This window comes from Neopelma chrysocephalum, unplaced genomic scaffold (assembly GCF_003984885.1).
Source record: "Neopelma chrysocephalum unplaced genomic scaffold, ASM398488v2 Primary Assembly neopelma1_24, whole genome shotgun sequence".
NCBI lineage: Eukaryota > Metazoa > Chordata > Aves > Passeriformes > Pipridae > Neopelma > Neopelma chrysocephalum.
In genome coordinates this window covers 18,987,066-19,002,236 of record NW_020897693.1, presented here as the reverse complement: position 1 = coordinate 19,002,236, position 15,171 = coordinate 18,987,066, and the positions used below count along the sequence as shown (strand labels likewise).

Below are 15,171 nucleotides of genomic sequence, written 5' to 3'. Positions count from 1 at the left end.
TAAAACGTACTACCATGGGCAAGTAGTTTCAGCAAAAGCCCCAAAACAGAAAGGAATTAAATCAACTTGTTGACTGATTCTTTGCTACATCTCATGCTCAAACCTCAACTAAGGCACGGCATTATTTTCTCTTCTCCCCACAGTTTTATCTGCTGTGCTTGCTCTCACTTCTCCCTTCCACACCACTTTATCTCCCTCTCCTCAAGATGCTTTTTAATAAAGGTAGAACAGAAGAAAAAGTCCTACAGTAAAGTAAACATGCATTTAAAGTACATTTTGTTTATAACTTACAAATACGTACAACAGCATGCCCAATGGGCATTCTACCTATTTTCTTTCAGATACCTGCAATTTCTAACTCCTCCAACCCTGCCTTCAACTGTGTACCAGAGAAACAGCTGAAAATCACACTTACTTTTTTTCTCACACTCTTAAGGAGGAAAAAACCCTGGCAATTTTGTACTGTAGTTTAACATTTAATCTGAGTATCTTCTGTAAACACACTAACAAACCTGGAAACCTAACAAAAGCAAAGCAGCACATTCAGTGAAACATGGGTAACAGCTCATTCTTTTTAAGAGAATCTCCAACAAGAATTATTTTTGAATCATCAGATCAACAGAGTTTCTTTTAAGTTGTGACAGTACAATGGACATGACTCCATTGCCACACACACACACAGACCCTTTTACTTGCTGCACACAACTCCTAAATGTTGGTGACTTAGCTATTAACTGCACTTCCTATATTTTAGACACATGGTATTTAAGTTGTATTGCATCTGAATAATTACACTACGTTCTTCAACTACTCAGGCAGAACCAAATTAAACTCTATTGAATTACTTCCAGCAGGGGAAAGGAGCATCACAGAGTCATTTACTACATTTTTGAGTAACACACCAGTCAGTCAAGAAAGAAACACTGGACTTTGTACCTGGATTGCGGAGCATCACTGGCTGCACGCTGGGCTGGGCACCTGCAGTTCGAACCTGCTGCAGGGGAACAAGCTGAATGATCTGCCCATTAGGGTGTCTGAACAGGTTTACAGCACCAGGGCTCCTGAGAGGCTGAAGGACCATTCTCTGCCTCTGTGCAAGCTGTGTGTTGTTTAGCGGTCGCAAAGCAGAAGGTGTCTGATGCACTGGGATCAGCAACAATCGAGGTCCGACACGTTTGTCTGTTCCAGGAGCTATCTTTGGGGGAGTCTTACTTGCAGCTTGTGGAGTAGCATCTTCTGAAACAGTTAAAAAGTTGTACAAAAATCAGTTCAAGAGAGCAGCCCACAAATCAGCATTACTCTTAATAAATACATGCACTAATATTTTAGAAACAACTGGATCTCTTTTAAATTTGTTTGAAAGCATTTTTTTTTTTCCTTTTTATTCACAGAATGCATAGAACCAACCAGGTCAGACCAGGTTTTTTTTTTCCCATGTAGTTCCACTAACATTTCTCAGTCATGACATAGGAGAGTAATTCCATACCTACGTCTTGGACTCAATGCCAACCATGAATTTCTAGCAGTCATAACTGTCCTATACATTTCTATGGGCCAAGCAATGAATGTGAGGCTTTCAGCTCACTTCATACCAGTCACTGATCAGATACTTACATTTTTTTCCCTTCTCTACCAGCTCAGGCTGGAATACAAAAAAAACAATATAAGAGATTATATTTCTTATCCTATTTTGGAAAGAGGGGCGAGACAAGTGAATCCATATTTAAGTTTAGTCCAGTTGCAGACTGTATTATAGCTATGAAACAGGCAGAACTAAAAAACGAAGTGTTTGCAGTAATAACCCAAAGCACCTAGGCATTACCTCTTTTTGGATTCTGTGGAGGACTTGAATTAACTCCTGACAGTATCATTGGAACAGAGACAGCAGAGGAAGTTAGTGTAGCTGCTGCAGCTGTTGTTAGTACAACTGTAGAAGTGGATGTTGTGACAACAGGACAAGTAATAGTTGGTGGTGTCACTACAGTCTTAGGGAATGACGTAGTTGCTACTGCTGCAACAATCCCTGTTGTTTTTGTTATGTTTACAGTAGCAGTAGAAGTGGTGGATGAGGGAGTAGTACAGGTGTTGATTCCAGGTGTTGCAGGAGCAGCTGTGACTGTAATTGCAGGAGAGCAGGCAGGTTCACTAGCTTTTGTCTGGCTAGGAGTGGTCACAGTAGATGCTGCTACACTGGTACTTTCCACAGTAACTGGAGAAGTGGTGGTGGCTGTAGTGACCCCAGGAGAGACTATGCATTGAGCTGGAGATGGTGTTGAAGGAACAACAGGAGCAACAACCGTGATCGGTGTAGGCTTGATACTGAGCAACTGTGGCCTTGACGCAGGCTGGCGTGTGCTCGCTCCAGGAATCTTCTGCTGTAGAGTTCCAGCTTTGTTTATCACAAACTGGGCAAACACACCACCAGGGGAGGGTCGGGGAGCTGCAAATAAAAACTTGCAGGTCAAAATTTTAATAGAGTTCCTCTTTGACTTTCACGAGGTGCTACAATTGTAATTTTGGCATGAATTTGAGCCTCCATTTTCTTTGTACCTTGTAATTAAACTGAAACCATTATGGCAGTCCTGAATATGCCTTACATGTTGGAAATACGTCTGCCTTATTCCACTTCTGCAGCTTTTTACTGCATTTCTTCCTGGACATGCAAAAGAATCAGGTCTTGAAGGGTTGTTCTTCATTGTGAAACTATGGACAATTCTAACTACAGTAAAGGAAAACAAACACCTAAGTGAAATAATGACCTTGAAATGTTTTCTAAACCTCAAATTCTTCCTGTAACAGCTTGTGTGATCTTCCTCTTTACTGCTTCTTGATTTTCATCCCCCTTTTACTGTATTCATCTTACACAGGCATGGGGGAAGGGCACAGGAGGGTGATAGAGTTTGCCATGTTCCCTTCTAATTGCAGTGACATTCATGCAACTGAGGACTTGATGGAATACATCTAACTAGTGGAAAGTAATCAATGGTGGGAAGATCCTTTATCTCATCCCTTGCTCTCCAAGGGAGCAGACCACTGCATCTACATCACTAGATGTCTACAGATGACTACAACAGCACATAGATTATGCAGCAAGCCCAACTTAAATATTGTAGTTATTTATGCATATAGCATTTTTAACCCTGACTATGCCAAAACACTTAAATCATATATGCAGCAATGACTTCACCCATCAATGAAATGTAGTCAGCTCTTTCATATTGCATAAATACAGAAAACAACAAGTTTTATTATAGGACAAGAAAAACAACACAACCATTGATGCAATGAAAATTTAGGCAGAAAGAAACAAAATAATCAATTAGAAATTGCAGTTTTGCCAGGACACAGGTAACATCCTTTTCTCTTGCAAACCTTCTTCAGATCTTCATTTAAAGTGTGGGAATATGTAGACAGGCACTAAATTTTTTTGAGAAAGTTGGGCAACTTCCTCTCTTGCAATCCTGGGGTAACCATTTCAGTATCAGCTCAGATACAAGCACATCATGCATCTTCCAATGCTCTTTTTTTTTTTCCTCCCAAACTCAAGGTGCTGACTAAATCCAACCCTGTTTAGCTTGTGAAATCCAATGAGATTAGAGGCTGGCGTGGTTATTGGCTGCACACTTGTTTCGCTAATCCAGATTTGGACCATCTTGTCTTTCACTGCTGCTTCACATATCTTTGGTGCTCACGAGAATTATGAATGCAACATCAGCAGAAAATCTAACAGCGAAGAACCACATATTAGAGCGATACTTTACTTATTTTAAAGTATTGTGTGTGTTTGATGAAACACAAATAAAAATGATAGTAACAAAACTCCCCAAACAAAAATCCAAGTTAACATTTAGCATGTCTCCATCCACTCTTTTTTGTCTCTTGAAAATATGCTCTAGTAGCAATAATAAAACAACTAATAGTCAACATCTGTAATCTTACTCTGAAGTCAAAAATCAAACTTTCTGCTTTAAAGAGGTTATTTATTGCAGAGGCAGTTTAGGTAGGCAATGCAGCCACAGGCAGCATGCACTGTTGCATAGAAATCAACATTAATGCTGTACACTCGGTACTTCAGCTTCACGCAATTTAAAACAGTAATAAGTTCCAACCTACCTATCTGTCTCTGTGCTGGGACATGGGTTTTCAGAGTCGTCACAGTGGGGGTTGAAGTAGTGCTGGTGGAAGATGTAGTTTTAGGAGTTGATGTTGTGGGGCCCTGGACTGATGGTGTCCCAGAAGCAGGTGTTTTAGCACTGGATGCTACCTTGGAGATCACAGTACTGAGGGCTGCGATATGAAGTACTGTGGGCTGCAGCCTGCCTGTGATATAAGCTGCTAGCCGATTGGCAGGATGCAATGCCCCCATCTGTCCCAAAAGCAGTTTGGCCTGAGGATACCTTTTATCATTAACCTGAAAAAAGTGGAAAAGGGAAATTTTGTGAAAAGAACGCTAATTCACCACTTCTGGAGAGGCGTTTCACTCCATGGGACTTCTAAATGTCTTTTCAAAAAACCACTGCAATTCAGAATGGGAATTCCTCATTTCCTTATTGTCCGGGAAAACTTCAAACAACTCTTGTTATATCTTTGTAATACAGATTTACAGATTTTAAATGCTGCTCAGACTCTCGCATAAACCCACAGAGTCCAAGGAACATGTGAAATCACTGAAATTAGATAAGAGCGAAGGTAGCATCTGTTTTTCCTGTCCCTTACTTATGATATAGTCCTGACTAAAAATGGGTTCCCAAATTCAAGGACAATTTTGGATAAAATTCTCAAACCTAATTAAGTCCTACCATCACAAAAGAAGAATACTGATGATATATACATTGAGACAAAACTCTGAAGAGCTTGTAAAAGCTTTATCAGCTTTTTTCTTATCCGTACTGTTATTTGATACTGTAATTTAAGTATGATGAGTTGACCAACTTCAAAGTTGTAGTGGTAGCTGACTGCACGGGAGAAAAGCAGAACATCTTTCTGAATGTCAGGTTTTATGTGTACTGGACAACAGGAAGTTTTGGTAGTGTTGCATTTTACTTCCAGGTTCTTCGATAATACCTTCTAAAAGCCAAATATATTGAACACACTACTAAATAAGGTCTAGACTCTTTCTGTTGATCAACTTTTATAAAAGATAAGAAATCTCCTCCTCAATTTTCTCTCTCTGCTCGCTTTTCTTTCTGAGAGTGCCGTATCTGCAAAGCGTCATGAAAATGTTTTACTCTCATTTTCTAATTCATATGCCTTCCCTGAAAGTGATTTTACTACAACCATAAATACCTATGAAGAAAAAGATCTTCAACCTAGCCCTACAGTTCCTACCACCAATTTTTAACACCAAGTCAGCAACACAGAACGGCAGGGAAAGATCCACTTCGAATTTAGGATTATGAATTCTCTTGATGACAAACATACATTCTACAAAGAGGATGCAGGCTATTAGTGAAGATTAACAGTAAGTTGTAGCAAAAAGCGATTTAATGTTTACATTTTCATTTTCAAGTTTTGTCCCAGTGTATACTTCCTCAGAAAATGCTCTTCTTGTGGACTCTAACAGTCATTCATTTAAAAGTATTATCTGTCAAATGCATCTTCAGGGGGTTTTCAAAGCACCAAAAAAATCTTGAGAAAGATTCCGTACTTGGGTCAGCAAGACCCAAACGGCCAAAAAGACAAGCTAAACCATCAGAATTCCAATCAGATTTCTTAAGGGACAAGCTTATGGAGAGGGAAGAATGCCACCAGATACTAAGAATTCTTGTCTGGAGAGGCAAAAGACCAGGCAGATAAATAAAAGAGTGTTCTCCCCTTTACAGAGTTCTGGGATACTGGATGAAACTGCATCTAATGTCCACAGTAAAGGCAGAGGGACCCACCTGAATCAAGCCTGAGGGGCTCATATTAGCTTTGCATTTGTAGACAACCAGTTTTCCTGCAGGAGAAACCCCTGCATAAAAAGGCAAGCCTTTGCCCCAATGCAACTTCTCCCGTAGTTTGTCCATTGGGTCTGCCCGCATGACCTTTACATTTTCTGAGTTATTGCATGATGACACTGCGCTATCAGGAGTCTCCAAGACAGGTATCTCAGGCTTCTCATCCTTGTCCTGGTAGGACGGCACTGAAATTTTCACTCTGGAGGAGCAGACAGGAGGGTGGTTCTCATCCTGGGCCTTGTGTTCCGAAGCCAATTCAATAAAGAAGCTACCCACTTTGAGGCACTGTGGCACGTTACTGTTGATATGCTGTGATAAGATGGTCAAGATCTTATTGTGATCTTCCTCCAAGTTGCAGTCAGAGATAATCTCAATAAGTTTGGTTGGTTCACCTTGAGTGGTGTGATGAACATAGGAGGTGGAGAAAGAGTCCCCCTCACTACGGGAAGAACACCAGCTTTTCTCTGAGAAAGAATTGAAATAGGTTTCTGCAATACTATGATATTTTAATCACCTGGATAGTCAAACAGTTTCATTCTGCCCACACCTCCACCCTTGCCTCAGCTCATCTGCAGGGCAACAAGTAAAAGAACTGTTCAAAGCATCACCTCCCCTTGCAGAGCTCCACAAGCAAGCAAAAACTCACAGCAAAACTAATGTAACTATTTCTCATGGTTCATTCCCTGCAGCCATACCACGTCAGGTTGTATCCCATTGCATCACAAGCTAAACAAAGCTGGATTGTTTCAATACAAACACCACCAACATACAGTAGAGGGCATCACTGGTTATTCAAGAGATGGCACTTTTCTCTTGGAGTCAGAACCACTGTCCTATAATAGCACGAGGGGCAAACAGGATGCTAGCAGAACTGTCTTTTGCAGAAGGTGTGTAAACACAAGCACGACCTTTTGTTGTCATTAGAGATAAAACGTCCCTTGTTGCAAAACTGTGAGGATGTTGAGCCCTGTGTCCTGGCCATTTTGAATTTCACCTACCAATGCACCAGCAATTTCAACTAGTTGTATTATTTTTCCATTCCCATGCTTAAATGTAGAGTGTGCTGTTGTATACATTAAACAGTGAAAAAAAATCAGCTCAAAAAGGTAGCTATATTTCATTAGTGGATGACACAATGCCTCCAGTATATGTCTCATTTTAAAGCTCATATCTCCATGTGATCCACACATACACAGTTGCTTAAGAAAACAGGAAACTGTAAGCACATAATTAGATTTTTATTGACAAGTGTAATAACTCCCCCAGCAAATGGACTTTTTTATCAATAGCTGCAACTTTTCTTAAAAATCCCACAAAAACATGTAACTTACAAAGAGGTTGAATCACACTCAAGACTCAGCTCTTACCTCTTGGTTTATTAGCGTCTTTGTCTACCTCACAGGTTGCTTTCTCAGGAGACTGAAGCTCTGGTTCATGCTCCTGCTGGAGGAAGGAAACGCAAGAAAAATATTCATCTTAGATATCTCACTTTCACACTAAAAGTCACATCACAAAATCAACTAATTCACCCCAAATCATAAAACATATGCTGTGTTTGATAACATTATAATTCTCGTCTTAGAACAGCTCTTTTAACAACGAACATTTAAGCCTTACATGACAGTGCACTTGGCAGCCAGGAATCTCCTCAGATAAGACAGTGTATGTCACACTAACAGGGTAAGTTTACCACCACTAGTACATGATTTAGGCTCCAGACTCCACAGTCCTACCACCACCAAATGCAAGTCCAGCCCTTGTGTCATGAAGGAGTTTCTGGGGATATAATTACTTCAAGATTTTCAATATTTTTGCCTGTTTTATGATACATGCTAGTTACAGTGTGACTTCTTACCTTTACACTACAACTCTGTGAATCACTTTTGTGTTTTTGCTGCTTTTTCTCCTCTCTTTTGTATTCATATACTCGCACCCTTGCACAAGTCATCAAACTTTCAAAGTACACGTAGACAGGATCCTTGTCCTCCTCTCGAATCTAAAAAAACCCAAAACAAACAACCCCACACCTCTCCATTCTAGATGCACATGAGATCCAAAAAACAGCTTTGCTAGAAAAGTCTAGCATTTAAACCTAAATCTGCCCTCTTAGTATCACATAGTCCAGTCTACCACCAACAACCCAAAAAACTCAAACCCATTCAGATATTCTTCTAAGTGGGGAAAGAAATCATGTCATGTATTTGTAACATTATCTGGTATACATTATACAGCAACTCTGGTATCTTTGTCCTTCAGATATAACTAAACTCTACTGCCGTTGTTGCTTTTGTTAGATACTAAGGTGAGGGGAGAGGCAAAGACAGATTCTTCCAACATCGGCAGTGAAACCACAAGAACAGAAAAAATACTCAGAACTTCACTGAACACTATGTGTCTGTATCCCAACTTTTTTTGCAAGTAATTAATTACTTAGATAGGCTACATTACATAGCTAATAACTTATATACACATTACAGGACTAGCAGTCATTTTGACAAAACTACCACATATTACTGCATTTTTAAATGAGGCTGTTAGTGAATCATAATCACCTTTCACCATCTGCATATTGCTACAGTAAATTCTCAACAGAATTGGACATAGTTAAAGATTTATATACAATCAATTAATTCTTGCTTATCAACATACTTATGGGCAGTCAATCAGGCTTTCACCTCAAATTTCTCTAAAATTGCCTAGCACAGAAGCTTTTGGCAGTATTTTGTTTTAATTTTCAATACAAAGAAAAACATGCATCTCTTCCTCTCTTACCACTGGATTGGGTTTAGGAGTATACACTCTGCCTGGTTTTATTCCACTGGAAGATCTGTTCTTACTAGAAAGCAAGACTTCTGGGTTGGGCAGTATCGTAGATTTAACTGGTTCAATAACAGATGGTGTTGGGACGTAAATGGGCTCTGGATCTATTTCACCTTCTACCTTCACCCACAATGGACAATTCCTAACAGGTTGTTCTGGCTCCGAGTCACAGATAGCTGAAAAAAAGAATAAAACCAAACATAACTTACAAACGAACTTTCTTGAGATCTAGCCATGCAGCAATCACTAGTTCATACTGCCAGACATACTACTGGTTGCTTTTCTTGCCTCAAATTATAGCCAAAAGTGACAGGGATTTGTCTACAAGAAATAGCAAATGATAATCAAATGATGCTATGCCAACCATTGCTCACTTGTACTGTGATAGCAGATACACAACGGCACTGAAAATTAGTGACCTTCACTGATGCTGTGTACTGAAAAATTACAAAACACCAAAAAAATCCTAGACTTGTATACTATAGCTCTTTGGAAGAATTAATTTATTCTGGTAGAACACCAGAAAACACTGTGCTCACTTTTAGTTATTGCTAAAGGTAATACGAGCAAGAAAATGAAAATGTAAATTCATAGACAATTTCTACCAATTTGGTTTCCTGAGCATACCTTAGGCCAGGTCTGAAACTACCATAAATCATTGTATTTTCTCTGAAGCCAATGAACTATGTAGCTATATATGGCAACTGAAAATACAGCTCTAGATACTCACCTAGTAACAGGGAAAGATAACAGCATTATCACACTGAATATTGCCAACAGTGATAGCAGTAATTATCTCATATCCATAGTCTTTAGATATATTCAGAGATTTGAGCAAGAGTTTAAATTACCAAAAAGAAACTCCAGCTATTTGATTGCAATAAACAACTACATAGTGCCCAAAATGCTGACCAGGTAAGCAAGAATTAAAAAAAAAAAGAGAAAAGGTGTTATTTCCTGCTAGTCAGTTATATAAAAGCACATATATATTGCCCACCAATACTCACTGTATTCCACTCTTTTTCTCTTCTTCTTATCTTTCTGCTTCAACTCTTCTTCTTCCCCATCACCCTCTTCTTCCACATCTTCATCCTCTTGCTGTTGTCCTTGTGTTCCGTACAGCACAAGATTTCCACGTACAGCCTTTTTCATCATTTTCTTATGTTTTGATCCTCCCTTCACCAGCAACACTCTTCTCTTCAAGCAAGTACAACCAAACATACAGTCTGGCCTGCGGCAGTGGGTAGGCTGACGTTTCTCCAGCGCTAGACTGGCACATACACAACCCAGTCGACAGAAATCATTATTGCAAGGAGGTGCTCGTCGTCTTATTATTTTGTGGATAGGTTTGCTTTTAAGAGATGCCTAAAAAAAAGTTTTAAAGAAATATAAACCTCCGATTTTAGTAAGAAGAATATTTTAGTAAAATTAAATCAAGCATATGCAAAATGCTATTCAAAGTTCATTTAGAATAACCTTTCCGACTAAATTGTTTACATACAAAAATTTGTCATCTATACCTAAAAAACCCCAAAAAACAGAGGAGTGTTTGCATTTGAAGTCTTCTGAGAGTCAATCTGAAATAGCGAAACTGTCTTGGTAATAAGTAAGATGGGGAAAAAGCAAAAGAAGTTATCATGTGACAATCAAGTTACATGACCATAATTGTCTTGCAGTTAGCTCAACTGAAAAAATAAAAGTGACAAAGAGCAAGCAAATGCAGTCACTCAACAACAATTGTATTAACAGAATTTTTAATGGTGAAAATTTTAGAGAACTCAAATTATTCATCATTTGTATGACCATGCTGTTATCACAATTAGTATTTTCACATACTGCTAAGTCAGCACTCCTCAACTTTCACTGCAAAGACTACACCACAAAGTAACTTCATGCTCTGTCATGCTCCTTAGCAGTTTTAGTCTTATCTTCTGCATGTCTATGCAACATCAGTAAATGGGCAGATTAGATAAAGCAACAGTACAGAAAAAAACAATTACAGATCTACCTGAGCTGTAAGCAGGGTTGCCAAAGAGATGTCTGCTCGCTCTTCCGTAATATAGGTACGTGGTTTCCCATCCCAGAGAGCACAGTCTTCCAAGTCCATTAACTTCACCTGAGACTTAGACAAACCTGGTGGACGAGCTGCTTGTTGATGTTGTGGTGTTTGACGCAAACTAATCTGTTTTGGAAATGTATTTTCATCCACAGCTGGCAGCACAAAACCATCTGCCTGGTTACTCAAACTGCTAGCAGACTTAGAAGCCTTTTCCCCTGACACTGATGAGTTCTGTTTCTGCTTTGCAGGAAAAGGTGAAGGCAGAATAGGCTTGTAAGATGACTTTACTCTACTGTTTGTAGATGTCTGTCTGGTTTGAGTCTTTGTCTTCCTAGAGGTAGATGATGGAGGAACAGGTTTGAATGTGAAAGATGTTGATGGAATTACAGTGGACTGCTTCTTTAAAACACTGTCGAGTGTTCGCACATAGCTAGTGCTCTTAGTGGGAAGCTGATACACCACAGGAGAAGTGGGAGTGTTAGAAGAGAACCCCATACTTGTTTCCATCAATTTCCCTTCATTTTCCAGATACTCATCCAGCTTGTCACTACAGAACGCTGAGCGATTCTTCAATGAACCTTCCGAACTGCCACCTAAATAAATAAAGAGTACTTTAACCCCTGGAAAAACACACTGACAAATGTTATAATAATTAAACACTATAGAATAGGTAAATACATCTCTTAAAAAATGTAGGTACAACAAATATAACCCACTCTGAAACACAACCAGCAGCCTGAACAACTGTTTTTGTGGAAATCTCACATGTGTATTTGTTGTGGGTTGACCTTGGCTGGACTCCAGGTGCCCACCAAGCCACTCCATCATTCCCCTTCTCAGCAGAGTGAGGGACTGAAAGTAAGCTGCAAAAAACCTCATGGGTCAAGATAAAAGCAATTTAATAAAGCAAAGCCATGTGTGGAAGCAAAGGAAAACACAAGATTTATTCTCTCCCTTCCATCAGCAGGTGATGTCCAGGCACTTCCTGGGAAACAGGGCTTAAGTACAAGCATGAGTTACTCCAGAAGACAAACATCGTAAATAACAAATGCCCCCACTCTTTCTCCTTTCTCTTAAGCTTTTATTGTTGAGTAGATATACAGTATGGAATATCCCTTTGATCAGTTTGAGTCAGCTGTTCTATGTCCCCTCCCAAGATCATGCCCACCCACCAGCCTACTGCTGAGGGGGGGAATGTTGGAAGGCAGCCTTGGTGCTGTGCCAGCACTGCTCAGCAGTAGCCAAAACACTGGTGTGTTATCAACACCTTTCCAGCTACCAATGCAGAGCACAGCAGTGTGAGGGCTGCTATGGGGAAATGAGCTCCATCTCAGCCAGACGCCACACAGCATTCACTCACAAAAACAAGCCTTCAACAGGCAGGGCTCCTGTGTTTCTATTCTTACTTTCCTTGTCCTAAACACCTGAACTACCTGGTACACCACAACATATCTGGAATATCCCATAAAGGTACAGAAAGTACAATATAAATATTTAACCTAAAGTAAAAAATTGGCAAATTGCCAATGATCCATTTCTCCTTGAGGTATGGTGAAGTAATCAAATATGTCAGGAATACCTGCTTTAACTGGAGTTAAAAATACATCAATATAAATGAAAATTACTCTAGTTCATTAGGGTCCCTGAGGCAACATAATTCTGGAATTACCGTACTTCCATGTAAACTCAAAACTGACAAACAAAACCAAAACTATTACAGCTTTGATCTTCACTCAAGCCTTCTGTATAGAACAGAAGACATGTATTTTTATCTTACTCAGAGTGCGTTTCTCTCTTCCCTCATTAACTTCCATTCTGACTATGAAACCAGTACTAAAAAATTCAGTTCAATAACAGTTTCAATATATAAAAAAGAAAATTCTTATCAAGACACACACAAATACCAAACTGCAAGACATATGGACAGTCAAGAAAAAGGCCACATGTTGGAAATATGTACACTGACTTCTCTTGGTTTACTTTTTTTTTTACCTTCATTTCTAGAAGCACCATGAAGCTTCCCTCGCCAGCCTTTGATTTTTGTGAAATCATTTGTTTTTCCTGTCCTGGAAACAAAAGGAAATCCAGTATCTGGAAAAGAAGAAAGCTAGCCTCAATTTATGAACCAAGTTTGAGTCTATTGCTTTTCCCTTTTCAGGGATAGATGAAACAGTAGAAAATCAAAAAGTTTGGAGCAACTTGATTTTTACTTCTTATTTTTACTTTTTTTTTTTTCAGTAAACAGAATACTAACAAATACAAGCTTCCTGTAGAGTTCTGCTGTATGGTCATGCATCTGCTATCCCATACAAAAAGTGTCTTCTTCTCCTGTATTTTCAGTTTTAGTCTCCTTAACAGTGGTGCAAGCAGCTGATTCCAAAAGTCTAGTGGGCCAATCAAGTAATTAGTAGGCTAAAATGGAACAGGCAGGTTTTGATCTGATTCTACAGCCTCACTCAGCAAGAGAAGTAATTTGATTCTCTCCCCTGCATTGAGCCAATGACTTTTATAAGACCTGTAGAAACTTAATTTAACATTTGGTGTTCTGTTAAATTCAGATGAGTATCAGTTAGGGGCAGGGACAGTAAATAACCACAATGGGCAAACAGTGACATCTCTAACAAGTTATCCATCAGCTTTGAGAGCTAGAATAGCTCTCAATAGATAGAATATAAAAAATATAAAAATATGAGCAAGGATCTGTGTGGGCATTTCAGGTATTACTAAGCTAGAAATAACTGCATTTAACACCAAGTTGACAGAGGTCTTCTGAACTGAATCTGCCTCTCTTGCAGTGTAAACAAAATTGAGATTCAATGTCTGCCTCTATCAGCTTCCAAAAGCAACAGATTAAGAAAGATACAGTAATCAGAATACTACAGTGGAAGAAAAAGTTAAGTAGAAGAAAGATAAGCATATAAGCTAAGCTATACTTCATCCAACCAGTTCATCACTAAAAACAGTATCTACCAACAGTATCAGAATCACAGTCACAGTATAATGAGAAATGCACTTGTTTGGATACAAGTAAGCTTAAAAAAGCACAATCAGTCAGCACTTTTGTAATAAATAATTATTAAGAAGTTACAGGGCAGCTCCCAAGTGGCATCTCAAGCTCTTCTGGAAAATTCTAATACTCAGCTCTGTAAAAGACAACTTTTTTTTGTTTTGCATGTGAGCAACATTAAACAAATTTAGCTCGCTTAGGCTTTTCCTGAGCAATTTGAGAGGTTGGTATAAAATAAACTAGGTATCACAGCCATCACAAAACAGGAAGGCTAAAGGCAATCCAGCCACAATTACTCAGGACTCCTTGGCCAGTAACCACATAATGATTCAAAGAAGTTCTCGTATTTTGTCCTTTTAATATCACTTAATCTCTTTAAGATATTAAGCTGAACTAAATGGCCATTCTCTCCTTCTCATCATTGATAATAAAAAGGTAATACTTGGGATTTCATCAAATTCATATTCTACCCACCTGGAGAATTGGGATTGGTTCCTGGATAGCTCCACAAAGAGTAATTTGAGTAGGAAAGAGGAAGCTGCACACCCAAATATTTCAAGTCGATGCTCATTGTTGGGTCCACAGAATTCAACTTCAATCCCACTACAAGAAAGTCAAGCTATTTACTAAAAGACAAACCACTAAGTTATACACAGGCTTTTCTAGCATTCACCCACCATTTTATGAGACTTGAAAAACAGCATTAGCATCTATAACTGTTATTTATACTGGATTTACAGCAAGTATGAATTAAAGAGCATTTTATGTAATGGGAAATTGAGGAAAAAAAGACTGAATTACTTTTCACAGTTTTCTTAATTACTACCTAAGTTTTCACAGAAATTTATTAACCATGGTGCTAGTGTTGTAATAAATCTCACAATAAAAGCTTTTGCTTGTTTTTCTGAATAAGTCAGGACTGTCTATATCCTTGAAGACTACAGTTACTGCCTGAACCCAACTCAGCTGACTGACATTTCATATCACTACCTAAATTATCAATCCTGCCAGTGGTACTTACATCCCCTTCTGTACTGAAAGCTAATCTTGTGCACACACATCAGTTTCAACCAGCAGTAAGAGAGAAGAGCAAAGCACATTTTAGCTCTGAAGACTGCGTCTGTTTGATATGATACAAACTTGTATTTAGACTGATCTCAGAACTTAGTTCATCAAATGATCCCAGTCTCAGTAGGTTATTTTTTTCCCTGAACTTGGCACTTTGCAATAAAACACTTTTTTTTTCCCCTGAAGCAGGGGGAAAAATGGCTATAAAGAAATGAAACAATCCATGTTGCTGATGGCCCCATAAATACTTAACTGCCTAAAACATGTTCCTTCATTAA

At 38.9% G+C, this 15,171-nt stretch overlaps 1 protein-coding gene across 9 annotated transcripts in view; it reads right to left on the bottom strand.

Annotated features, from left to right (window-relative positions):
* The window catches only part of MGA (MGA, MAX dimerization protein), a 61,951-nt gene that overhangs the window by 23,507 nt on the left and 23,273 nt on the right, over positions 1 to 15,171 (bottom strand). For 5 of the 9 annotated variants that reach the window (XM_027706654.1, XM_027706660.1, XM_027706650.1 and 2 more), the window contains exons 6-16: positions 14,300 to 14,428; positions 12,811 to 12,909; positions 10,768 to 11,411; positions 9,767 to 10,124; positions 8,712 to 8,935; positions 7,795 to 7,935; positions 7,307 to 7,382; positions 5,883 to 6,403; positions 4,114 to 4,411; positions 1,823 to 2,440; positions 937 to 1,236 (exon numbers count right to left, since the gene is read on the bottom strand). In XM_027706654.1, the coding sequence (XP_027562455.1) occupies positions 937 to 1,236; positions 1,823 to 2,440; positions 4,114 to 4,411; positions 5,883 to 6,403; positions 7,307 to 7,382; positions 7,795 to 7,935; positions 8,712 to 8,935; positions 9,767 to 10,124; positions 10,768 to 11,411; positions 12,811 to 12,909; positions 14,300 to 14,428 (3,408 nt within the window). The remainder of the gene's footprint in view (positions 1 to 936; positions 1,237 to 1,822; positions 2,441 to 4,113; positions 4,412 to 5,882; positions 6,404 to 7,306; positions 7,383 to 7,794; positions 7,936 to 8,711; positions 8,936 to 9,766; positions 10,125 to 10,767; positions 11,412 to 12,810; positions 12,910 to 14,299; positions 14,429 to 15,171) is intronic. The other 4 variants (XM_027706665.1, XM_027706671.1, XM_027706691.1 and 1 more) reach the window with 4 other exon arrangements.